The sequence below is a fragment of the Somniosus microcephalus genome, chromosome 5 (assembly GCF_052327205.1).
Source record: "Somniosus microcephalus isolate GS21.2 chromosome 5, FLI_Smic_1.0, whole genome shotgun sequence".
Lineage (NCBI taxonomy): Eukaryota > Metazoa > Chordata > Chondrichthyes > Squaliformes > Somniosidae > Somniosus > Somniosus microcephalus.
The window spans coordinates 2392293-2417663 of record NC_140991.1 but is presented as its reverse complement, the minus strand read 5'-3'; the positions used below and the strand labels follow the sequence as shown (position 1 = coordinate 2417663).

Here is a 25371-nt window from a genome sequence, read left to right as displayed (position 1 = left end):
CGCCCAGAGAGAGAGCACGGGGGGGCGATGGGGGAATGGGGACTGAGGGGAGAGTTCACCCAGAGAGAGAGCACGGGGGGCGATGGGGGAATGGGGAAGGTTTACCCAGAGAGAGAGCACGGGGGGTGATGGGGAAATGGGGACTGAGGGGAGAGTTCGCCCAGAGGGAGAGCACGGGGGGCGATGGGGGAATGGGGACTGAGGGGAGTGCCCGCCCAGAGACAGCGCACGGTGGGGCAATGGCGGAAAGGGGAGTGAGGGGAGAGCTCGCCCAGAGAGAGCACGGGGGGCGATGGGGGAATGGGGAGAGTTTACCCAGAGAGAGAGCACGGGGGGCGATGGGGGAATGGGGACTGAGGGGAGATCTCGCTCAGAGAGAGAGCACGGGGGGCGATAGGGGAATGGGGAGAGTTCACCCAGAGAGAGAGCACGGGGGGCGATAGGGGAATGGGGAGAGTTCACCCAGAGAGAGAGCACGGGGGGCGTTGGGGAATGGGGAGAGCTCGCTCAGAGAGAGAGCACGGGGGGCGATGGGGGAATGGGGACTGAGGGGAGAGTTCGCGCAGAGAGAGAGCACGGGGGGGCGATGGGGGATTCGGGACTGAGGAGAGCTCGCTCAGAGAGAAAGCACGGGTGGCGATAGGGGAATGGGGAGAGTTCACCCAGAGAGAGAGCACGGGGGGCGAGGGGGGAATGGGGAGAGCTCACTCAGAGAGAGAGCATGGGGGGGCGATGGGGGAATGGGGGCTGAGGGGAGAGCTCGCTCAGAGAGAGAGCACGGGGGGCGATGGGGGAATGGGGACTGAGGGGAGAGCTCACTCAGAGAGAGAGCACGGGGGGCGATGGGGGAATGGGGACTGAGGGGAGAGTTCGCCCAGAGAGAGAGCACGGGGGGCGATGGGGGAATGGGGACTAAGGGGAGAGTTCGCCCAGAGAGAGAGAATGGGGGGGCGATGGGGGAATGGGGAGAGTTCGCCCAGAGAGAGAGCACGGGGGGCGATGGGGGAATGGGGACTGAGGGGAGAGCTCGCCCAGAGAGAGAGCACGGGGGGTCGATGGGGGAATGGGGACTGAGGGGAGAGTTCGCCCAGAGAGAGAGCACGGGGGGCGATGGGGGAATGGGGACTGAGGGGAGAGTTCGCCCAGAGAGAGAGCCCGGGGGGCGATGGGGGAATGGGGAGAGTTCGCCCAGAGAGAGAGCACGGGGGCGATGGGGGAATGGGGACTGAGGGGAGAGTTCACCCAGAGACAGAGCACAGGGGGCGATGGGGGAATGGGGACTGAGGGGAGAGTTCGCCCAGAGAGAGAGCACGGGGGGCGATGGGGGAATGGGGACTGAGGGGAGATCTCGCTCAGAGAGAGAGCACGGGGGGCGATGGGGGAATGGGGACTGAGAGGAGAGCTCGCTCAGAGAGAGAGCACGGGGGGCGATAGGGGAATGGGGAGAGTTCACCCAGAGAGAGAGCACGGGGGGCGATAGGGGAATGGGGAGAGTTCACCCAGAGAGAGAGCACGGGGGCGATGGGGGAATGGGGACTGAGGGGAGAGTTCGCCCAGAGAGAGAGCACGGGGGGGCGACGGGGGTTCGGGACTGAGGAGAGCTCGCTCAGAGAGAGAGCACGGGCGGCGATAGGGGAATGGGGAGAGTTCACCCAGAGAGAGAGCACGGGGGGCGATAGGGGAATGGGGAGAGTTCACCCAGAGAGAGAGCACGGGGGGCGATGGGGGAATGGGGACTGAGGGGAGAGTTCGCCCAGAGAGAGAGCACGGGGGGGCGACGGGGGTTCGGGACTGAGGAGAGCTCGCTCAGAGAGAGAGCACGGGCGGCGATAGGGGAATGGGGAGAGTTCACCCAGAGAGAGAGCACGGGGGGCGAGGGGGGAATGGGGAGAGCTCGCTCAGAGAGAGAGCACGGGGGGCGATGGGGGAATGGGGACTGAGGGGAGAGTTCACCCAGAGAGAGAGTATGGGGGGCGATGGGGGAATGGGGACTGAGGGGAGAGTTTGCCCAGAGAGAGAGCACGGGGGGCGATGGGGGAATGGGGACTGAGGGGAGAGTTCGCCCAGAGATAGAATGGGGGGGGGCGATGGGGGAATGGGGAGAGTTCGCCCAGAGAGAGAGCACGGGGGGCGATGGGGGAATGGGGACTGGGGGGAGAGTTCGCCCAGAGAGAGAGCACGGGGGGCGATGGGGGAAGGGGGACTGAGAGGAGAGCTCGCCCAGAGAGAGAGCACGGGGGGGCGATGGGGGAATGGGGACTGAGGGGAGAGCTCGCCCAGAGAGCGAGCACGGGGGGGCGATGGGGGAATGGGGACTGAGGGGAGAGTTCGCTCAGAGAGAGAGCACGGGGGGGCGATGGGGGAATGGGACTGAGGGGAGAGTTCGCCCAGAGAGAGAGCACAGGGGGGGCGATGGGGGAATGGGGACTGAGGGGAGAGTTCACCCAGAGAGAGAGCACGGGGGGCGATGGGGAAATGGGGAGAGTTCGCCCAGAGAGAGAGCACGGGGGGCAATGGGGGAATGGGGACTGAGGGGAGAGCTCGCCCAGAGAGAGAGCACGGGGGGCGATGGGGGAATGGGGACTGAGGGGAGAGCTCGCCCAGAGAGAGAGCACGGGGGGGGCGATGGGGGAATGGGGACTGAGGGGAGAGCTCGCCCAGAGAGAGAGCACGGGGGGGCGATGGGGGAATGGGGACTGAGGGGAGAGCTCGCCCAGAGAGAGAGCACGGGGGGGCGATGGGGGAATGGGGACTGAGGTGAGAGCTCGCCCAGAGACAGAGCACGGGGGGGGCGATGTGGGAATGGGGACTGAGGGGATAGCTCCCCCAGAGAGAGAGCACGGGGGGGGCAATGGGGGAATGGGGGCTGAGGGGAGAGTTCGCCCAGAGAGAGAGCACGGGGGGCGATGGGGGAATGGGGACTGAGGGGAGAGTTCGCCCAGAGAGAGAGCACGGGGGGGCGATGGGGGAATGGGGACTGAGGGGAGAGCTCGCCCAGAGAGAGAGCACGGGGGGGCGATGGGGGAATGGGGACTGAGGGGAGAGCTCGCCCAGAGAGAGAGCACGGGGGGGCGATGGGGGAATGGGGACTGAGGGGAGAGTTCGCCCAGAGAGAGAGCACGGGGGGCGATGGGGGAATGGGGACTGAGGGGAGAGCTCGCCCAGAGAGAGAGCACGGGGGGGCGATGGGGGAATGGGGACTGAGGGGAGAGCTCGCCCAGAGAGAGAGCACGGGGGGCGATGGGGGAATGGGGACTGAGGGGAGAGCTCGCCCAGAGAGAGAGCACGGGGGGCGATGGGGGAATGGGGACTGAGGGGAGAGCTCGCCCAGAGAGAGAGCACGGGGGGCGATGGGGGAATGGGGACTGAGGGGAGAGTTCGCCCAGAGAGAGAGCACGGGGGGGGCGATGGGGGAATGGGGACTGAGGGGAGAGTTCGCCTCGAGAGAGAGCACGGGGGGCGATGGGGGAATGGGGACTGAGGGGAGAGTTCACCCAGAGAGAGAGCATGGGGGGGCGATGGGGGAATGGGGACTGAGGTGAGAGCTCGCCCAGAGAGTGAACATGGGGGGGCGATGGGGGAATGGGAAGAGTTCACCCAGAGAGAGAGCACGGGGGGCGATGGGGGAATGGGGAGAGTTCGCTCAGAGAGAGAGCACGGGGGGGCGATGGGGGAATGGGGAGAGTTCGCCCAGAGAGAGAGCACGGGGGGCGATGGGGGAATGGGGAGAGTTCGCCCAGAGAGAGAGCACGGGGGGCGATGGGGGAATGGGGAGAGTTCGCCCAGAGAGAGAGCACGGTGGGGCGATGGGGGAATGGGATTGAGGTGCTGTAAATTTCTGATTCTGTGAATTTAACCTATTCCATTCTGACTGCAAATTTGAAAGCAAAATACTGCGGTTGCTGGAAATGCTCCGCAGGTCAGGCACCCTCTGTGGTTGAGAGAAAGGCAGAGACGGAGCTAAGATTTCAGCTCGACGATCTGACCCGATGTTCGGTCGAACGATCACCGATCTGAAACGTTAACCTGTCGCTCTCTCCAGAGATGCTGCCTGACCAGCATTCTCTGCCGCTATTTTATACTCTGAATTTAACTTGTTATTATTCAAATACATTAACTTTTCACATTCTTTTTCTATTCTCTCTCCTCCCTCGCTCCTATTCATCCCTTTCCTTCCCCTTCATCTCTGCCTATCCTTCTGCCTGTCTCTCTCTCTCTCTCTCTGTCTCATTCTCTCTCTCTCTCTCTCTCTCTGCCTCATTCTCTCTCTCTCTCTCTCTCTCTCTGTCTCATTCTCTCTCTCTCTCTCTCTCTCTCTCTGTCTCATTCTCTCTCTCTCTCTCTCTCTCTCTCTGTCTCATTCTCTCTCTCTCTCTCTCTCTCTCTCTGTCCTGGTCTCCTTCCTTGGTTCAGCACTGGAGAGCTGAGGTACGTTACCATCTCTGGATGTTGCTGGCCGTGTATGTTTGTTGCTGTAGCAGTCCCGCTCCCTGACCCCCCAAACGGTCCCTGACCCCCACCCCCGCTCCCTGACCCCCCCACCCCCGCTCACTGACCCCCCCACCCCCGCTCACTGACCCCCCCACCCCCGCTCACTGACCCCCCCACCCCCGCTCCCTGACCCCCCACCCCCGCTCCCTGACACCCCCGCTCCCTGACCCCCCCACCCCCGCTCCCTGACCCCCCCACCCCCGCTCCCTGACCCCCCCACCCCCGCTCCCTGACCCCCCACCCCCACTCCCTGACCCCCGATCGCTGTTCCCTCCCCGATTCCTGACTTTCCCCCCGCCTCACCACCCCGCTCCCTGACCCCCCACCCCCGCTCCCTGACACCCCCGCTCCCTGACCCCCCCACTCCTGCTCCCTGACCCCCCCACCCCTGCTCCCTGACCCCCCCACTCCCTGACCCCCGATCGCTGTTCCCTCCCCGATTCCTGACTTTCCCCCGCCTCACCACCCCGCTCCCTGACCCTGCACAATCTGAAGATACAGGCTTTGCTCTGTCATTGTTTGATCTGCTGCTGATTTAGTGGCTTGAGCATGGTGCATGCTGGGAATGTTCATTGCTATGACAGCAGTGGACTGGGCCCAGGGCCTGGGATCCGAGTGAGACTGGGCCCAAGGCTGGGAGCCTGATTGAGACTGGGCCCAGGGCCTGGGATCGGAGTGAGACTGGGCCCAAGGCTGGGAGCCTGATTGAGACTGGGCCCAGGGCCTGGGATCCGAGTGAGACTGGGCCCAAGGCTGGGAGCCTGATTGAGACTGGGCCCAGGGCCTGGGATCGGAGTGAGACTGGGCCCGAGGCTGGGAGTCTGAGTGAGACTGGGCCCAGGGCCTGGGATTGGAGTGAGACTGGGCCCGAGGCCGGGGACCGGAGTGAGACTGGGCCCGAGGCCGGGGACCGGAGTGAGACTGGGCCCGAGGCCGGGGACCGGAGTGAGACTGGGCCCGAGGCCGGGGACCGGAGTGAGACTGGGCCCGAGGCCGGGGATCGGAGTGAGACTGGGCCCAGGGCCTGGGATTGGAGTGAGATTTGGGTGGGTATGGGATTTGGGGCTTTAGGGTTGTGGGTAGGCATGAGGATTAGAGGTGTGGGTTGGTACTGATACTGGGTGTGGGGGTGTCTGAGGTTTAATTGGTGGGGGTTTTGGAGTGTGTCGGGGTCCTGGCATTGGTTCTGGTTGCTTGGGGTTGGGTGTACTTGATAGAGGGATTTGGCGTGGTACTGGGACTGGTTGGTATGGGCTTTTGGTTAGGGAGGGTGATGTGCTGCCTCAGTATAGAGGTTGGTCCTGAGGATGAGGCTTCGGTTAGTCTCTGAGAGTTGGGTTGCCCCTGGTTACCAAGGTTGGCATTGTCCTTGGACACAGAGCTTTAACTCAGTCGTGTTTTTCTCAGGCTCACCGCAGTATCGATGATCTTTATGAAGATTTACGAGATGGACATAACCTGATTTCGTTGCTGGAAGTGCTGTCGGGCGATTCCTTGGTAAGTCCAAGATTAAAGTCTTTCAAAACTAACCCCAGCTTTTGCCTTTACCACTTCAGACCAGAAACTCCCACTAACAGGTTCTAAACTTCCCAAACCCACCGCATTCCCTGGCACTAATTGTCTTCCACAAGTCTAGTGCAGACCCCTTCCTCAAAATTCATGTTTGCTCACAACCCATGCACAGTCAGCTGCTCACACTCGGATAGAAGATCCTCTCACTCTGGGGTCTCTCCGGACCGTCACTCTGATACCCCTCACTCTGGGGTCTCTCCGGACCGACACTCTGAGACCCCTCACTCTGGGGTCGCTCCGGACCGTCACTCTGAGACCCCTCACTCTGGGGTCTCCCGGAGCAGACACTCTGAGACCCCTCACTCTGGGGTCTCTCCGGACCGTCACTCTGAGACCCCTCACTCTGGGGTCTCTCCGAGCAGACACTCTGAGACCCCTCACTCTGGGGTCTCTCCGGACCGTCACTCTGAGACCCCTCACTCTGGGGTCTCTCCGGACCGTCACTCTGATACCCCTCACTCTGGGGTCTCTCCGGACCGTCACTCTGATACCCTTCACTCTGGGGTCTCTCCGGGCGGACACTCTGAGACCCCTCACTCTGGGGTCTCCCGGAGCCGTCACTCTGAGACCCCTCACTCTGGGGTCTCTCCGGGCGGACACTCTGATACCCCTCACCCTGGGGTCTCTCCGGACCATCACTGTGATACCCCTCACTCTGGGGTCTCTCCGGACCGTCACTCTGATACCCCTCACTCTGGGGTCTCTCCGGGCGGACACTCTGAGACCCCTCACTCTGGGGTCTCTCCGGACCGTCACTCTGAGACCCCTCACTCTGGGGTCTCTCCGAGCCGTCACTCTGAGACCCTTCACTCTGGGGTCTCTCCGGATCGTCACTCTGAGACCCCTCACTCCGGGGTCTCTCCGAGCGGACACTCTGAGACCCCTCACTCTGGGGTCTCTCCGAGCGGACACTCTGAGACCCCTCACTCTGGGGTCTCTCCGGATCGTCACTCTGAGACCCCTCACTCCGGGGTCTCTCCGAGCGGACACTCTGAGACCCCTCACTCTGGGGTCTCTCCGGACCGTCACTCTGAGACCCCTCACTCTGGGGTCTCTCCGGACCGTCACTCTGAGACCCCTCACTCTGGGGTCTCTCCGGATTGTCACTCTGAGACCCCTCACTCTGGGGTCTCTCCGAGCGGACACTCTGAGACCCCTCCCTCTGGGGTCTCTCCGGACCGTCACTCTGAGACCCCTCACTCTGGGGTCTCTCCGGACCGTCACTCTGAGACCCCTCACTCTGGGGTCTCGCCGAGCGGACACTCTGAGACCCCTCCCTCTGGGGTCTCTCCGAGCGGACACTCTGAGACCCCTCACTCTGGGGTCTCTCCGGACCGTCACTCTGAGACCCCTCACTCTGGGGTCTCGCCGAGCGGACACTCTGAGACCCCTCACTCTGGGGACTCTCCGAGCCGTCACTCTGATACCCCTCACTCTGGGATCTCCCGGAGCGGACACTCTGAGACCCCTCACTCTGGGGACTCTCCGAGCCGTCACTCTGATACCCCTCACTCTGGGGTCTCCCGGAGCGGACACTCTGAGACCCCTCACTCTGGGGACTCTCCGAGCGGACACTCTGAGACCCCTCACTCTGGGGACTCTCCGAGCGGACACTCTGAGACCCCTCACTCTGGGGACTCTCCGAGCCGTCACTCTGAGACCCCTCACTCTGGGGTCTCTCTGGAGTGGACACTCTGAGAGCCCTCACTCTGGGGTCTCTCCGAGCGGACACTCTGATACCCCTCACTCTGGGGTCTCTCCGAGCGGACACTCTGAGACCCCTCACTCTGGGGACTCTCCGAGCCGTCACTCTGAGACCCCTCACTCTGGGGTCTCTCCAAGCGGACACTCTGATACCCCTCACTCTGGGGTCTCTCCGGACCGTCACTCTGATACCCCTCACTCTGGGGTCTCTCCGAGCGGACACTCTGATACCCCTCACTCTGGGGTCTCTCCGGACCGTCACTCTGATACCCCTCACTTTGGGGTCTCTCCGGACCGTCACTCTGATACCCCTCACTCTGGGGTCTCTCCGAGCGACACTCTGAGACCCCTCACTCTGGGGTCTCTCCGGGCGGACACTCTGAGACCCCTCACTCTGGGGTCTCTCTGGGCCGTCACTCTGAGACCCCTCACTCTGGGGTCTCTCCGGACCGTCACTCTGATACCCCTCACTCTAGGGTCTCTCCGGGCCGTCACTCTGAGACCCCTCACTCTGGGGTCTCTCCGGGCGGTCACTCTGATACCCCTCACTCTGGGGTCTCTCTGGAGCGGACACTCTGAGACCCCTCACTCTGGGGTCTCTCCGGGCGGACACTCTGAGACCCCTCACTCTGGGGTCTCTCCGGACCGTCACTCTGATACCCCTCACTCTGGGGTCTCTCCGGGCGGACACTCTGAGACCCCTCACTCTGGGGTCTCTCCGGGCGGACACTCTGAGACCCCTCACTCTGGGGTCTCTCCGGACCGTCACTCTGATACCCCTCACTCTGGGGTCTCCCGGACCATCACTCTGATACCCCTCACTCTGGTGGCTGCCTGTGACTGAGTGTGGAAGGCTGTGGGGGGCTATCAGTGCCTGGTAGAACGTTGTCCTTTGAACCTTTCACGCTCCCTTTCCCTGCTGGTATGGTTTTCTTTGATTTACTTTTACTCACAGAGCTTAATGTTGCTGATTGCTAGGTCCCTGAGAGGAATAGGGCGGGAGTTGTGGGGACGAGCAGTGTGGCGAGGGGAGCGTGCGATGTGGAGGGGGTTTGGTCGGGGCTCGGGTGAGGAGTTAGGTCAGGGGTCGGGTTAGGGGTTAGGTCAGGGGTCAGGTGAGGGGTTAGGTTGGTGGTCGGGTCAGGGGTCCGGTGAGGGGTTAGGTCGGGGGTCTCATGAGGGGTTAGGTCGAGGGTTGGTTGAGGAGTTAGGACGGGGGTTGAGGGGGTTAGGTCAGGGGTCGGGTGAGGGGTTATGTCGGGGTTCGGGTGGGGTTAGGTCGGGGGTCGGGTGAGGGTTTAGATCGGGGGTCGGGGGAAGGAGGGTCGATGCGGATTTCAGAATTTTTCTTACTGGGATTTTCTAACGACCCTTTACAGGAACAATTGGGAAACCCACTAACGGAGCTCACTGATTGGCCCCAGTTGCACCGAGCTCACTGATTGGCCCCAGTCGCACTGAGCTCACTGATTGGCCCCAGTCGCACCGAGCTCACTGATTGGCCCCAGTCGCACCGAGCTCACTGATTGGCCCCAGTCACACCGAGCTCACTGGTCCCAGTCGCACAGAGCTCACTGATTGGCCCCAGTCGCAACGAGCTCACTGATTGGCCCCAGTCGCACCGAGCTCACTGATTGGCCCCAGTCGCTCCGAGCTCACTGATTGGCCCCAGTCGCTCCGAGCTCACTGATTGGCCCCAGTCGCACCGAGCTCACTGATTGGCCCCAGTCACACGGAGCTCACTGATTGGCCCCAGTCGCACCGAGCTCACTGATTGGCCCCAGTCACACGGAGCTCACTGATTGGCCCCAGTCGCACCGAGCTCACTGATTGGCCCCAGTCGCACTGAGCTCACTGATTGGTGGCTCCTGTGATGGAGTCGATTGGTCTTTGCTCGTTTAGTTGAACATTTCGAGATTCTTTGCTGCAAATATTGATGAGATGGTCTTGTAGATCGTGCAGATATTGCTGCAGATGTTGCTGGGTCCCCTGAGGTGAGCTGGAGTTGGGGTCTGCATCCTACCTTTCCCGGGTGGGCACTTCTTGGTGTGTTTTTCCTGCTTTGTATTTGGTCCTTTATGTTATTTGCTGAAATGTGCCCTTACCTCTGACCTTTGCCCTTTATCCTATGGCCTATGCCCCCTTCCTGCACTGCTCTTGCCGGTTAGCAGAAGGAACGGGATGTGATGAAGCATTTGCGTCTGGTGAGTGTGTCTGCCTGAAACTTCTCACAGCATGATGGGAACGGGACCGTTAATGGAGCATCTCTGGACTCACCTGGCCTCCAATTGCCTGGAGCAGGAACATCTGTGGTTGTTTCTGAGCCCTGTATTTATCTCAGTCTAAATTCCAACTCATAAAATGCCCAGTGCTGGTGAGGCAGTATTGTCCTGAGCTCAGTGTGGCTCCACATCGTTCTCTGGATTGGGAGGTCCACCTGCCTGTTGGGGATTGGGGCCTGTGTTTCTGGAGATGCTCCATCGGTGCCTTGTATCAGCACTAACACATCTGCTAACTCCACGTGTGCTTGTGGTTGAGTGTTGAGTGAGTGCTGCATTCTACCACCAGTCTCCATTGTAGATCCAAGGAGGGGGCCAGCATCTCTCTCCGACAGTACGAATGATGTAGCAATATGTAGAGATCTAAAACCTTCAGCCTGTATGTCTGTGGCTATCAGCTTCGTACAGAGCCCCAGGGCAATGGTGGCAAGTACCCCAGTACTGTTCAAACCCAGCCTGAACTGTCACCCCCTGGTTCCTGCAGTATGTGAAACAGATGGTGGAACTGTCAGCTCAGGTTGTTTTACAAAGGGTGGCCTGCAGCAGTGAAAGGAGTGGGGGATGTCCTGTCTGTGTGTGTCCCTGCAAAGGGGGCCATAGTTCCCAGGCTAGTCATCGGGGAATGGAGCAAGCTGTGGATGGACGGGCATTTCCATGGACAGTCTCGAGTGCTGAGGGCCAGTTTCTTGCTGTTGGAGAGGATTAGCTGGTTTCCCTCATACGTTTAGATGTCATTTACTCTCTGGCTCTGTCGGAACTCGCTTTGGACTGTGTCGAATGAGCGCACAACACATGGAAACAGGCCAGACTCTACATGGACCCATCGCTTCTGCTGCCATACAAAGCCTAGATAACAAAGGGGGTCTTATTAGATGAGCTGGCAGTTATTTAGCACTGGATATACCTTCCCCCACCTCATGGATTGCAGTATTTAATGGCAAATATTGCACAGAGCTGTGTTTGTTGCCAAACATTCTGGCAGCTGTTTGATATGTAGGAAGTAGACAAGAGATTACATGTCATTCTGAAGCATGGCATCACTGCAACCAGAACTGATGGGGGAGGAGAGCGAGAATTCATTGATATAACAGGTGATCATTCATTTTTAATAAGTGAAATCCTTAAACAAGCCTACTATCTCAATGGACCAAAGCCCTTCCCATTGGATAGAATCCCAATGGACCAAACTCCTTCCCATTCACTCCCATTGTACACAATCCCAATGGACCCAAACTCCTTCCCATTCACTCCCACTGTACACAATCCTAATGGATCCAAACCCCTTCCCATTCACTCCCATTGTACACAATCCCAATGGACCAAACTCCTTCCCATTCACTCCCACTGTACACAATCCTAATGGACCAAACTCCTTCCCATTCACTCCAACTGTACACAATCCCAATGGACCAAACTCCTTCTCATTCATTCCCATTGTACACAATCCCAATGGACCCAATCCCTTCCTATTCACTCCCATGGTACAGATTCCCAATGGACCAAACCCTTTCCCATTCTCTCCCATTGTACAGAATCCCAATGGACCCAAACTCCTTCCCATTCACTCCCACTGTACACAATCCCAATAGACCCTATCCCTTCCCATTCACTCCCACTGTACACAATCGCAATGGACCAAACTCCTTCCCATTCACTCCCACTGTATGCAATCTCAGTGGACCCAAACCCCTTCCCATTCACTCCCACTGTACACCATCCCAATGGACCAAACTCCTTCCCATTTATTCCCACTGTACACAATCCCAATGGACCAAAGCCCTTCCCAATAACTCCCACTGCACAGAATCCCAATGGACCAAACACCTTTCCATTCACTCCCATTGTACAGAATCCCAATGGACCCAATCCCTTCCCATTCACTCCCACTGTACACAATCCCAATGGACCCAAATCCCTTCCCATTCACTCCCACTGCACACAATCCCAATGGACCAAACTCCTTCCCATTCGCTCCCACTGTACACAATCCCAATGGACCCAATCCCTTCCCATTCACTCCCACTGTACACAATCCCAATAGACCCCATCCCTTCCCATTCACTCCCATTGTACACAATCCCAATGGACCCAAACCCGTTCCCATTCACTGCCACTGTACACAATCCCAATGGACCAAACTCCTTCCCATTCACTCCCATTGTACACAATCCCAATGGAGCAAACCCCTTCCCAATAACTCCCACTGCACAGAATCCCAATGGACCAAAACCCTTCCCATTCACTCCCACTGTACAGAATCCCAATGGACCCAATCCCTTCCCATTCACTCCCACTGTACACAATCCCAATGGACCCAAACCCCTTCCCATTCACTCCCATGGTACAGAATCCCAATGGACCCAAACCCCTTCTCATTCACTCCCAGTGCACAGAATCCCAATGGACCAAACCCCTTCCCATTCACTCCCACTATACAGAATCCCAATGGACCAAACCCCTTCCCATTCACTCCCATGGTACAGAATCCCAATGGACCAAACCCCTTCCCATTCACTCCCATGGTACAGAATCCCAATGGACCAAACCCCTTTCCATTCACTCCCATTGTACAGATTCCCAATGGACCAAACCCCTTCCCATTCACTCCCACTGCACGCAATCCCAATGGACCAAACTTCTTCCCATTCACTCCCGCTGTACACAATCCCAATGGACCCAATCCCCTTCCCATTCACTCCCACTGCACACAATCCCAATGGACCAAACTCCTTCCCATTCACTCCCACTGTACACAATTCCAATGGACCCAAACCCCTTCCTATTCACCCCCATTGTACAGAATCCCAATGGACCCAATCCCTTCCTATTCACTCCCATTGTACAGAATCCCAATGGTCCCAATCCCTTCCCATTCACTCCCACTGTACAGAATCCCAATTAATCCAGTGCCTTACCATTCACTCCCATGGTACAGAATCCCAATGGACCAAACCCCTTCCCATTCACTCCCATTGTATGCAATCCCAATGGACCAAACCCCTTCCCATTCACTCCCATTGTACAGAATCCCAATGGATCAAACCCCTTCCCATTCCTGAATTCCTGATCTCATTGTAAGATTTTCTGGTCATCCATCATTGAGTAATGCCTGGAGCCCCTCTCCTGGTTCATTAGCTGCCCTGATCTTGCAGTACGAGCACAGAGATTAGTCATTGAGGCTGCACTGTAATTTGATGAAACTGTGTCCTTGATGGATTTGAGTTGCAAGTGGTGCATTGGTTAAGGTCATTGTTTATAAAGGGTGGGGTATAAAATATTTATAGAGACACAATGCAGCTGCTGGTGTGCCAGTCAGTGTGCATGTAGACACAGGACGTTCGTCATTCCCTATGTTAGAGGATTAGTTGACTCAGATCTCGGCGACTCACCACTCTGACATCCTACACCGCTCACTGGGAGCAGCCGAACAGGACACGAGCAGCAGGATTCAATGTGCCGCCTCAAAGGAAGTTTCCTCCTCCGACACAGAGCTGAATCATTGCTGCAGGCAGTAATAACTCCACACACTGTCCAAATCAAGCAAATCGAGCAGGGTGCGAGGTGCTGAGCATATAGGAAACATAAGGAACATAGGAACAGGAGGAGACCATTCAGTCCCTTGAGCCGGTTCCATCATTGAATGAGATCATGGCTGATCTGTGCCTGAACTCCACATAACCGCCTTTGGCCCATATTCCTTAATACCTGTGGTACCACGGTTACAGCATCAGACTGGTGTGAACAGTGTGTTACTAAGGGAGCTCTTGAGGATAGTGACTAGGGTGAGCCGTGTGGCATTAAGAAATTTGTTGAGTATAGTGAGGGTTTTCACCCTCCCGCATCCCCCTCGCCCCTCCCGTATCCCTCTCACCCCTCCCATATCCCCATCCCTCCTCCCGCATCTCCCTCATCCCTCCTGCATCTCCCTCGCCCCTCCTGCATCTCCCTCCCCCCTCCCGCATCTCCCTCCCCCCTCCCGCATCTCTCTCCCCACTCCCGCATCTCCCTCGCCCCTCCCGCATCTCCCTCGCCCCTCCCGCATCTCCCTCGCCCCGCCCGCATCTCCCTCCCCCCTCCCTCACCCCTCCCGTATCTCCCTCACCCCTCCCGCATCTCCCTCACCCCTCCCGCATCTCCCTCGCCCCTCCCGCATCTCCCTCGCCCCTCCCGCATCTCCCTCGCCCCTCCCGCATCCCCCTCCCCCCCGCATCCCCCTCCTCCCCCTCCCCCCGCATCCCCCTCCCCCCCGCATCCCCCTCCCCCCCGCATCCCCCTCCCCCCCGCATCCCCCTCCCCCCCGCAACCCCCTCCTCCCCCCCGCATCCCCCTCCACCCCCCTTCCCCCCCTCCCCCCGCACCCCCCTTCCCCCCCCACATCTCTCTCACACCCTGTATCTCTCTCGTTCCCCCTGCACCATCTTTGCCTCTCTGCATATCTCTCTGGCCCCTCCCGTATCATTCTTGATCAGTACGTTTCCGGCTCAACGAGGAAGGAGGCATTGCTAGATCTGGTTCTGGGGAATGAGATGGGTCAAGTGGAGCAAGTGTCAGTAGGGGAACATTTAGGGAACAGCCATCACAGCATCATAAGGTTTAGATTAGCTATGGGAAAGGACAGGGAGCAATCTAGAGTAAAAATACTTAATTGGAGGAAGGCAAATTTCAGTGGGTTGAGAACGGATCTGGCCCAGGTAAATTGGAATCAAAGATTGGCAGGCAAAACTGTAATCGAACAATGGGCTGCCTTTAAAGAGGAGATGTTTCTGGTAGAGTCAAGGTACATTCCCACGAGGGGGAAAGGCAGAGCAACAAAAGTCAGAGCTCCCTGGATGACGAAAGAAATAGAGAATAAGATGAAGCAGAAAAAGGGGGCGTATGACAGATGTCAGGTTGCAAATACATCTGAGGATTAGGCTAAATATAGAAAGTTCAGAGGGGAAGTGAAAAAGCAAATAAGAGGGGCTAAGAGAGAGTATGAGAATAGATTGGCAGCTAACATAAAAGGGAATCCAAAAGTCTTCAAAGTCCTCAAAGGTGGTAATCTCAGGATTGCTACCAGTGCCACATGCTAGTCAGAGTAGAAATAGAAGGATATTTCAGATGAATACGTGGCTAGAGGAATGGCGCAAGGGGGAGGGATTCAAATTCCTGGGACATTGGAACCGGTTCTGGGGGAGGTGGGACCAGTACAAACCGGACGGTTTGCACCTGGGCAGGACCGGGACTGATGTCCTAGGGGGAGTGTTTGCTAGTGCTGTTGGGGAGGGTTTAAACTAAAATGGCAGGGGGTTGGGAACCTGTGCAGGGAGACAGATGAATGGGAAACAAGGATAGAAGCAAAAGACAGGAAGGAGAAAAGCAAAAGTGGCAGGCAGAGAAGTCAAGGGTTTAAATCAAATATGGCCACAGTAAATAATAGTTCTAAAAGGTCTAAGAGTATTAAAAAAACAAGCCTGAAGGCTTTGTGTCTTAATGCGAGGAGCATTCGTAATAAGGTGGATGAATTAGCTGCGCAAATAGATGTAAATGGATATGATATGATAGGGATTACGGAAACATGGCTCCAGGGTGACCAAGGCTGGGAACTCAACATCCAGGGGTATTCAATATTCAGGAAAGACAGGCAAAAAGGAAAAGGAGGTGGGGTAGAATTGCTGGTTAAAGAGGAGATTAACACAATAGTAAGGAAGGATATTAGCTCTGATGATGTGGAATCTGTATGGGTAGAGCGGAGAAATACCAAGGGGCAGAAAACGTTAGTGGGAGTTGTATACAGACCCCCAGACAGTAATGCGGAGGTTGGAGATGGCATTAAACGGGAAATTAGAGAAGCGTGCAATAAGGGCACAGCAGTTATCATGGGTGACTTTAATCTACATATAGATTGGGCTAACCAAATTAGTAGCAATACTGCGGAGGAGGAATTCCTGGAGTGTATACGGGATGGTATCCTGGACCAATATGTCGAAGAACCAACTAGAGATCAGGCCATCTTAGACTGGGTATTATGTAATGAGAAAGTATTAATTAGCAATCTTGTTGTGCGAGGCCCCTTGGGGCGGAGCGATCATAATATGATAGAATTCTTCATTAAGATGGAGAGTGAAGTATTTGACTCAGACTAGGGCCCTGAATTTAAATAAAGGAAACTACGATGGTATGAGGCGCGAGTTGGGTAGGATTGATTGGGGAATGTTACTTAAAAGGTTGACGGTGGATAGGCAATGGCAAACATTTAAAGATCGCATGAGAGGGAGGAACTGAATGAAATCAGTATTTGTAGGGAAATGGTGTTAAGGAAATTGACGGGATTGAAGGCCGATAAATCCCCAGGGCCTTATAATCTACATCCTAGGGTACTTAAGGAAGTGGCCCTAGAAATAGTAGATGCATTGCTGGTCATCTACCAAAATTCTATAGATTGGAGGGTAGCTAATGTTACCCCACTATTCAAAAAAGGTGGTAGAGAGAAAACGGGGAATTATAGACTGGTAAGCCTGATATCGGTAGTGGGGAAAATGCTAGAGTCCATTATAGAAGATGTAATAGCAAAGCACTTGGAAAACAGTGAAAGGATCGGACAAAGTCAGCATGGATTTACAAAAGGTAAATCGTGCTTGACTAATCTACTGGAATTTTTTGAGGATGTAACTGGTAAAATAGGGAGAACCAGTGGATGTGGTGTATTTGGACTTTCAGAAGGATTTCCATAAGGTCCCGCATAAGAGACTAGCTTGTAAAGTTAAAGCACATGGGATTGGGGGCAAGGTACTGATTTGGATAGAGAACTGGCTGGCAGCAAGGAAGCAAAAAGTTGGAATAAATGGCTCTTTTTCTGAGTGGCAGGCAGTGACTAGTGGGGCACCGCAGGGATTGGTGCTAGGACCCCAGCTATTCACAATATATATTAATGATCTAGACGAGGGAACTAGATGTAATATATCCAAGTTTGCAGATGACACAAAGCTGGGTGGGCGTGTGTGCTGTGAGGAGGATGTCGAGAAACTCCAGTATGATTTGGACAGGTTGGGTGATTGGGCAGATGTATGGTAGATGCAGTATAATGTGGATAAATGCGAGGTTATACACTTTGGAGGCAAAAACAGGAAGGCAGATTATTATCTGAACGGCAATAGATTGGGAGAAGGGGAAGTGCAACAAGACCTGGGTGTCCTTGTGCACCAGTCGCTGAAGGTAAGCATGCAGGTGCAGCAGGCGGTTAAGAAGGCAAATGGTATGTTGGCCTTCGTAGTGAGAGGATTCGAGTACAGGAACAAGGAAGTCTTGCTGCAGTTGTACAGGGCCTTGGTGAGACCACACCTTGAGTATTGTGTGCAGTTTTGGTCGCCTTATCTGAGGAAGGATGTTCTTGCCATGGAGGGAGTGCAGCGAAGATTCACCAGACTGATACCTGGGATGGCAGGAATGACGTATGAGGAGAGATTGGGTCGATTGGGCTTATACTCGCTGGAGTTTAGAAGAATGAGAGGGGATCTCATTGAAACTTATAAAATTCTAACAGGACTAGACAGACTAGATGCAGGGAGGATGTTCCCAATGGCGGGAGAGTCCAGAACCAGGGGTCACAGTCTAAAGATAAGGGGTAAGCCATTTAGGACTGAGATGAGGAGGAATTTCTTCACCCAGAGAGTGGTGAACCTGTGGAATTCTCTACCACAGAAGGCAGTTGAGGCCAGTTCATTATATATATTCAAGAAGGAGTTGGATATGTTTCTTAAGGCTAAAGCGATCAAGGGATATGGGGAGAAGGCAGGGACAGGGTACTGAGTTTGGATGGTCAGCCATGTTCTCATTGAATGGCGGAGCAGACTCGAGGGGCCGAATGGCCTACTCCTGCTCCTATCTTCTATGTTTCTATAGACAAATAAATAGTGAACGGTAGTAAGAGGATGGGTGGGGCCGATTAGGGACCAAAATGGAGAACTACTCATGGAGGCAGAGGGCATGGCTGAGGTACTAAATGATTACTTTGCATCTTTCTTCACCAAGGAAGAAAATACTGCTAAAGTCAGAGTGAAAGAGAAGGTAATTGAGATACTGGATGGAATAAAAATTGATAAAGAGGAGGGAGGTACTAGAAAGGCTGTCGCTACTTAAAAGTAGATAAGTCACCAGGACCGGATGGGATGCATCCTCGGATGCTGAGGGATGTAATGGTGGAAATTGCCGATTGGAGAATTGCAAATGTTACTCCCTTGTTCAAAAAAGGGTGTACGGATAAACCCAGCCACTACAGGCCGGTCAGTATAACCTCGGTAGTGGGGAAGCTTTTAGAAATGATAATCCAGGACAAAATTAGCAGTCACTTGGACAAGTGTGGATTAATTAAGGAAAGCCAGCATGCATTTGTTAAAGGCAAATCGTGTTTAACTAACTTGATTGAGTTATTTGATGAGGTAACAGAGAGGGATGATGAGGGCAATGCGGTTGACGTAGCGAACATGGATTTCCAAAAGTCATTTGATAAATTGCTACATAATAGGCTTGCCAGCAAAGTTGAAGCCCATGGAATAAAAGGGACAGTGGCAGCATGGATACGGTATTGGCTCAGTGACAGGAAACAGAGAGTAGTGGTGAACGGTTGTTTTTCGGACTGGAGGAAGGTATACAGTGGTGTTCCCCATGGGTCGGTTCTAGGACTACTGCTTTTCTTGATATATATTAATGACTTGGACGTGAGTGTACAGAGCACAATTTCAAAATTTGCAGATGACACAACACTTGGAAGTATAGTGAACAGTGAGGAGGAGAGTGATAGAAGTCAGGAAGACATAGACAGGCTGGTGGAATGGGCAGACACGTGGCAGATGAAATTTAACACAGAAAAATGTGAAGTGATACATTTTGGTAGGAAGAATGAGGAGAGGCAATATAAACTAAAGGGTACAATCCTAAAGGGGGTGCATGAACAGAGAGACCTGGGGGTATGTGTGCACAAATTGTTGAAGGTATCAGGGCCGGTTGAGAAAGCGGTTCAAAAAATATACGGGATCCTGGGCTTCATAAATAGAGGCATAGAGTCCAAAAGCAAGGAAGTTACGATGAACCTTTATAAAACACCGGTTCAGCCTCAACTGGAGGGTTGAACATAAGAACATCAGAAATAGGAGCAGGAGTCGGCGATACATCCCTTCGAGTCTGCTCCGCCATTCAATAAGATCATGGCTGACCTTCTACCTCAGCTCCATTCACAACTCCTCAGATAATGAAGCAGTCCATGCTCTTGCCCACTCACTTAGCCTGTCTCTATCCCCTTGAAGCCTCCTTGCATCCTCCTCACAACTTACATTCCCACCCAGCTTTGTATCATCAGCAAACTTGGATATATTACATTTGGTCCCCTCATCCAAATCATTGATGTAGATTGTGAATAGCTGAGGCCCAAGCACTGATCCTTGCGGTACCCCACTAGTTACAGCCTGCCAACCCAAAAATGACCCGTTTATTCCCACTCTCTGTTTTCTGTCCGTTAACCAATCCTCAATCCATGCTAGTATATTACCCCCAATCCCATGAGCCCTAATTATGCTTAATAACCTCTTGTGTGGCACCTTATCGAATGCCTACTGAAAATCCAAATACACCACATCCACTGGTTCCCCCTTATCTTTTCTGCTAGTTACAACCACAAAAAACTCGAACAGATTTGTCAAACACGATTTCCCTTTCATAAATCCGTGTTGAAAACACGATTTCCCTTTCATAAATCCGTGTTGACTCGGCCCAACCCTATTATTATTTTCTAAGTGCCCTGTTACCACATCCTTAATAATAGATTCTAGCATTTCCCTACTACTGATGTCAGGCTAACTGGTCTCGTTCCCCGTTTTCTCTCTCCCTCCTTTCTTAAATAGTGGGGTTATATTTGCCACCTTCTAATCCGCAGGAATCGTTCTAGAATCTATGGAATTTTGGAAAATGACAACCAATGTATTAATTTCTCTGCCATTTCCTTATTCCCCATTATAATTTCTCCTGTCTCAGCCTCTAAGGGACCCACATTTACTTTCACGAATCTTTTCCTTTTTACATACCTATAGGAGCTTCTACAGTCTGTTTTTATGTCTCTCGCTAGTTTTCTTTTGTATTCTATTTACCATTTATTTATCAATTTCTTGGTCCTCCTTTGCTGAATTCTAAAACCCTCCCAATCCTCAGGCTTACTGCTCTTTTTGGCAACATTATAAGCCTTTTCCTTTGATCTAATACTATCTTTAACTTCTCTTGTTAGCCACGGTTGGACCACTTTTCCTGTAGGGTTTTTGTGCCTTAAAGGAATGTATATTTGTTGTAAATTATGTATTAATTCTTTAAATGCCAGCCATTTCTTGTCTACCATCATACCATTTAATGTACTTTCCCAATCTACCTTAGACAACTCGCCCCTCATACCTATGTAGTTTGCTTTGTTTAGATTTAAGACCCTAGTTTCAGATTTAACTAAATCACTTTCAAACTCAATATAAAATTCTATCATATTATGGTCACTCTTCCCTAAAGGCCCCTTTACTACAAGGTTATTAATTAACCCTTTCTCATTGCACAATACTAGATCTTAAATAGCCTGTTCCCTCTTTGGTTCCTTAACATACTGAACTAGACAGAGTAGATAGAAACTGTTCCCATTGGTGGAAGGGTCGAGAACCAGAGGGCACAGTTTTAAGGTGATTGGCAAAAGAACCAAAGGCAACGGGAGGGAAAACTTTTTTACGCAGCGAGTGGTTAGGATCTGGAATGCACTGCCTGAAAGGGTGGTGGAGACAGATTCAATCATGGCTTTCAAAAGGGAGTTGGATAAGTACCTGAAAGAAAGAAATTTGCAGGCTACGGGGAAAGGGCGGGGAGTGGGACTAGCCGAGGTGCTCTTAGAGAGAGCCGGCACGGGCTCGATGGGCCGAATGGCCTCCTTCTGTGCTGCAAACATTCTATGATTCTATCTCTTTCGGCCCTCCCCTATCTCACTCTCTCCAGCTGCACATGGTGGCCAGTGTGGGCTGATGGACACTGCACATGGTGGCCAGTGTGGGCTGATGGACACTGCACGTGGTGGCCAGTGTGGGCTGATGGACACTGCACATGGTGGCCAGTGTGGGCTGATGGACACTGCACGTGGTGGCCAGTGTGGGCTGATGGACACTGCACGTGGTGGCCAGTGTGGGCTGATGGACACTGCACATGGTGGCCAGTGTGGGCTGATGGACACTGCACATGGTGGCCAGTGTGGGCTGATGGACACTGCACATGGTGGCCAGTGTGGGCTGATGGACACTGCACATGGTGGCCAGTGTGGGCTGATGGACACTGCACATGGTGGCCAGTGTGGGCTGATGGACACTGCACATGGTGGCCAGTGTGGGCTGATGGACACTGCACATGGTGGCCAGTGTGGGCTGATGGACACTGCACATGGTGGCCAGTGTGGGCTGATGGACACTGCACATGGTGGCCAGTGTGGGCTGATGGACACTGCACATGGTGGCCAGTGTGGGCTGATGGACACTGCACGTGGTGGCCAGTGTGGGCTGATGGACACTGCACATGGTGGCCAGTGTGGACTGATGGACACTGCACATGGTGGCCAGTGTGGGCTGATGGACACTGCATGTGGTGGCCAGTGTGGGCTGATGGACACTGCACATGGTGGCCAGTGTGGGCTGATGGACACTGCACGTGGTGGCCAGTGTGGGCTGATGGACACTGCACGTGGTGGCCAGTGTGGGCTGATGGACACTGCACATGGTGGCCAGTGTGGGCTGATGGACACTGCACATGGTGGCCAGTGTGGGCTGATGGACACTGCACATAAATTCTATAGATTCTGGAATGGTTCCTGCAGTTTGGAGGATAGCAAATGTAACCCCGCTATTTAAGAAAGGAGGGAGAGAGAAAACAGGGAACTACAGAATTGTTAGCCTCACATCAGTAGTTGGGAAAATGCTGGAATCTATTATAAAGGATGCAATAACTGGACACTTAGAAACTAATAGTAAGATTGGGCAGAGTCAACATGGATTTATGAAAGGGAAATCCTGTTTAACAAATCTATTGGAGTTCTTTGAGGATGTAACTAGTGGAGTAGACAAAGGGGAACCGGTAGATGTGGTATATCTGGATTTTCAGAAGGCCTTCGATAAGATCCCACACAAGAGGTTGGTGAACAAAGTTAGGGCACATGGAATTGGGGGTAATATACTAGCACGGATTGAGAATTGGTTAACAGACAGAAAACAGAGAGTAGGGATAAACAGGTCTTTTTCAGGATGGCAGGCTGTGACTAGTGGGGTACCGCAAGGATTGGTGCTTGGGCCCCAGCTATTCACAATCTATGTCAATGATTTGGATGAGGGGACGAAATGTAACATTTCCAAATTTGCTGATGATACAAAGCTAGGTGGCAGTGTCAGTTGTGAAGAGGATGTGAAGAGGCTTCAAGGGGATCTCGACAGGCTCAGTGAGTGGGCGAGAACATGGCAGATGGATTATAATGTGGATAAATGTGAAGTTATCCACTTTGGTAGAAAAAACAGAAAGGCAGGGTATTTCCTAAATGGTGAAAGGTTGGGGAATGCAGATGCTCAAAGGGACCTGGGTGTCCTTGTACATGAGTCACTGAAAGTGAATGTGCAGGTGCAGCAAGCCATTAGGAAGGCAAATGGTATGCTGGCCTTCATTACAAGAGGATTTGAGTACAGGAGTAAAGAAGTCTTACTCCAATTATATAGGGCCTTGGTGAGACCACACCTGGAATACTGTGTACAATTTTGGTCTCCTTACCTAAAGAAGGATATACTTGCCATAGAGGGAGTGCAACGAAGGTTCACGAGATTGATTCCTGGGATGGCGGGACTGTCGTATGAGAAGAGATTGAGTAAACTAGGTCTGTATTCTCTTGAATTCAGAAGAATGAGAGGGGATCTCATTGAAGCATTCAAAATTATTACAGGGCTTGATAGGGTGGATGCTGGGAGAATGTTTCCCTTGGCTGGGGAGTATAGAACCAAGGGCCACAGCCTCAGGATAAAGGGTAGGCCATTCAGGACTGAGATGAGAAGAAATTTCTTCACACAGAGGGTGGTGAATCTTTGGAATTCTCTACCCCAGAGGACTGTGGAGGTTCAGTCATTGGGTAAATTCAAAACAGAAGTTGATAGATTTCTGACTAGTAAGGGCATCTAGGGATATGGCGATAGGGCCGGTGAATGGAGCTGAGGCAGAAGATCAGCCATGATCTCATTGAATGGCGGAGCAGGCTCGAAGGGCCGAATGGCCTACTCCTGTTCCTATTTCTTATGTTCTTGCATGGCGGCCAGTGTGGGCTGATGGACACTGCACATGGCGGCCAGTGTGGGCTGATGGACACTGCACATGGCGGCCAGTCTGCCGAATGCTGATAGCAGAATTATGTTCTCGATCTAGCTGAATATGAAGGCTGCCATTATTACTCTGGAACCGAGTGACCAACATTCTTCTCTCCCACAGCCCCGCGAGAAGGGCCGCATGCGCTTCCATAAGTTGCAGAATGTGGGCATCGCGCTGGAATACCTGAAGCATCGACAGGTAAGAGTCTGGGGGCAGAGCTTTGTGGGGTTATTGCAGGGCAGGGGCAGTACCCCTTTGGGGGGTGTCGGGTCATTAACTCGGGGTGTGGGGGGTGCGTCAGGGGTCAGTAGCCCGTAAAGGGGCGGGGTTCAGGGGAGTAAGCATTCCATTGTACTTGTACTTGTACTTATACTGGTTACATATATGGCAAATAAAATTGAATTGAATTGAATTGAGTTTCAAGGTCAGTATTAGTACTGAAGGGGGTTGAATTGTGTGATCGGGGTGGCGATGGGTCACATGCAGCCTGTGTTGGGACCCTATCATGCAGAGAAGCTATCACGGGGCGAACTGGTCACTCTGTCTTTCTCTCTGTCTCTCAGTGTCCCTCTCTGTCACGGGGCGAACTGGTCACTCTGTCTCTCTCTCTGTCTCTGTCTCTCTCTCTGTCTCTGTCTTGGTCTCTCTTGCTCTCTCTCTCTGTCTCTGTCTCGGTCTCTCTTTCTCTCGGACTATCTCGCTGTCTCTGTTCCTCAGTGTCCCTCTCTGTCACGGGACGAACAGGTCACGCTGGGACCCTGTCCCGGGGGTGGAGGGGGGGAACCCTGTCACGCTGTGACCCTGTCCCAGGGCGATCTGATCACAGGGGGACCCTGTCACGGGCGAACTGGCTACGTGGGAAACTGGTCACTCTGTTTCTCTCTCTCTCTCTCTCTCTGTGTCTCTCAGTGTCCCTCTCTGTCACGGGGCGAACTGGTCACTCTGTTTCTCTCTCTCTCTCTCTCCCTGTCTCTCAGTGTCCCTCTCTGCCATGGGGTGAACTGGTCACTCTGTTTCTCTCTCTCTCTCTCTCTCTCCCTGTCTCTCAGTGTCCCTCTCTGTCACGGGGCGAACTGGTCACTCTGTTTCTCTCTCTCTCTCTCTCTCCCTGTCTCTCAGTGTCCCTCTCTGCCATGGGGTGAACTGGTCACTCTGTTTCTCTCTCTCTCTCTCTCTCTCCCTGTCTCTCAGTGTCCCTCTCTGCCATGGGGTGAACCGGTCACACTGGGACCCTGTCCTGGGGCGAATCGGTCATGGGGGGACCCTGTCACGGGCGAACTGATCACGGGGGTCCCTGTTCTGGGGGGGACCCTTTCACGCTGGGTCCCTGACAAGCTTGGGACCCTGTCACAGGGTGAACTGGTCACGGTTTATTCTTTCTGTTTCTATATTCTAGGTCCGGCTCGTCAATATCCGAAATGATGACATCGCAGATGGGAATCCCAAACTCACACTGGGCCTGATCTGGACCATCATCCTTCACTTCCAGGTCAGCCTGCTGTGGGAAGATTGTGATCCTGAGTGCGAGAGCCCAGCTTTCTGTCTTGCCTCTGCACACCTGAGGTTTGAGATTAGTGCAGCAGGAGCTGAGAGTTACAGTTAGCTACACTGACAGTGTTATAGAAACACATGGTGTGTCCTCACAGCTGAAACCTGCACTTCAATCTGTGCTGTTAATCTGCTCCGGATTAACAATTATTAACATTGGATCCCGGTCCGGCAATGCCTCAAATTTAAAATTCTCACCCTTGTGTTCAAAGCCCTCCATGGCCTCGCCCCTCACTATCTCTGTAACCTCCTCCAGCCCTACAACCCTCCAAGATCTCTGCGCTCCTCCAATTCTGACCTCTTGCGCATCCCCCGATTTTAATCGCTCCACCATTGACGGCCGTGCCTTCTGTTGCCTGAGTCCTAAGCTCCGGAATTCCCTCCCTAAACCTCTCCG

The 25371-nt window shown here is 53.9% G+C and overlaps 1 protein-coding gene across 2 annotated transcripts in view; it reads left to right on the top strand.

The window, feature by feature from the left end:
- Positions 1 to 5556: 5556 nt before the first annotated feature.
- LOC147116803 (alpha-actinin-3-like) overlaps positions 5557 to 25371 on the top strand; it is a 20768-nt gene continuing 953 nt past the window's right edge. Inside the window, exons 1-3 of one of the 2 annotated variants that reach the window (XM_085987228.1) lie at positions 5557 to 5988; positions 23547 to 23624; positions 24823 to 25371. The exon at positions 24823 to 25371 is cut by the window's right edge and continues 820 nt beyond it. In XM_085987228.1, the coding sequence (XP_085843354.1) occupies positions 23565 to 23624; positions 24823 to 25029 (267 nt within the window). In that variant the 5' untranslated portion in view covers positions 5557 to 5988; positions 23547 to 23564 and the 3' untranslated portion in view covers positions 25030 to 25371. Of the gene's footprint in view, positions 5989 to 9399; positions 9972 to 23546; positions 23625 to 24822 lie in introns of those variants that run through there. The other variant, XM_085987227.1, reaches the window with a different exon arrangement.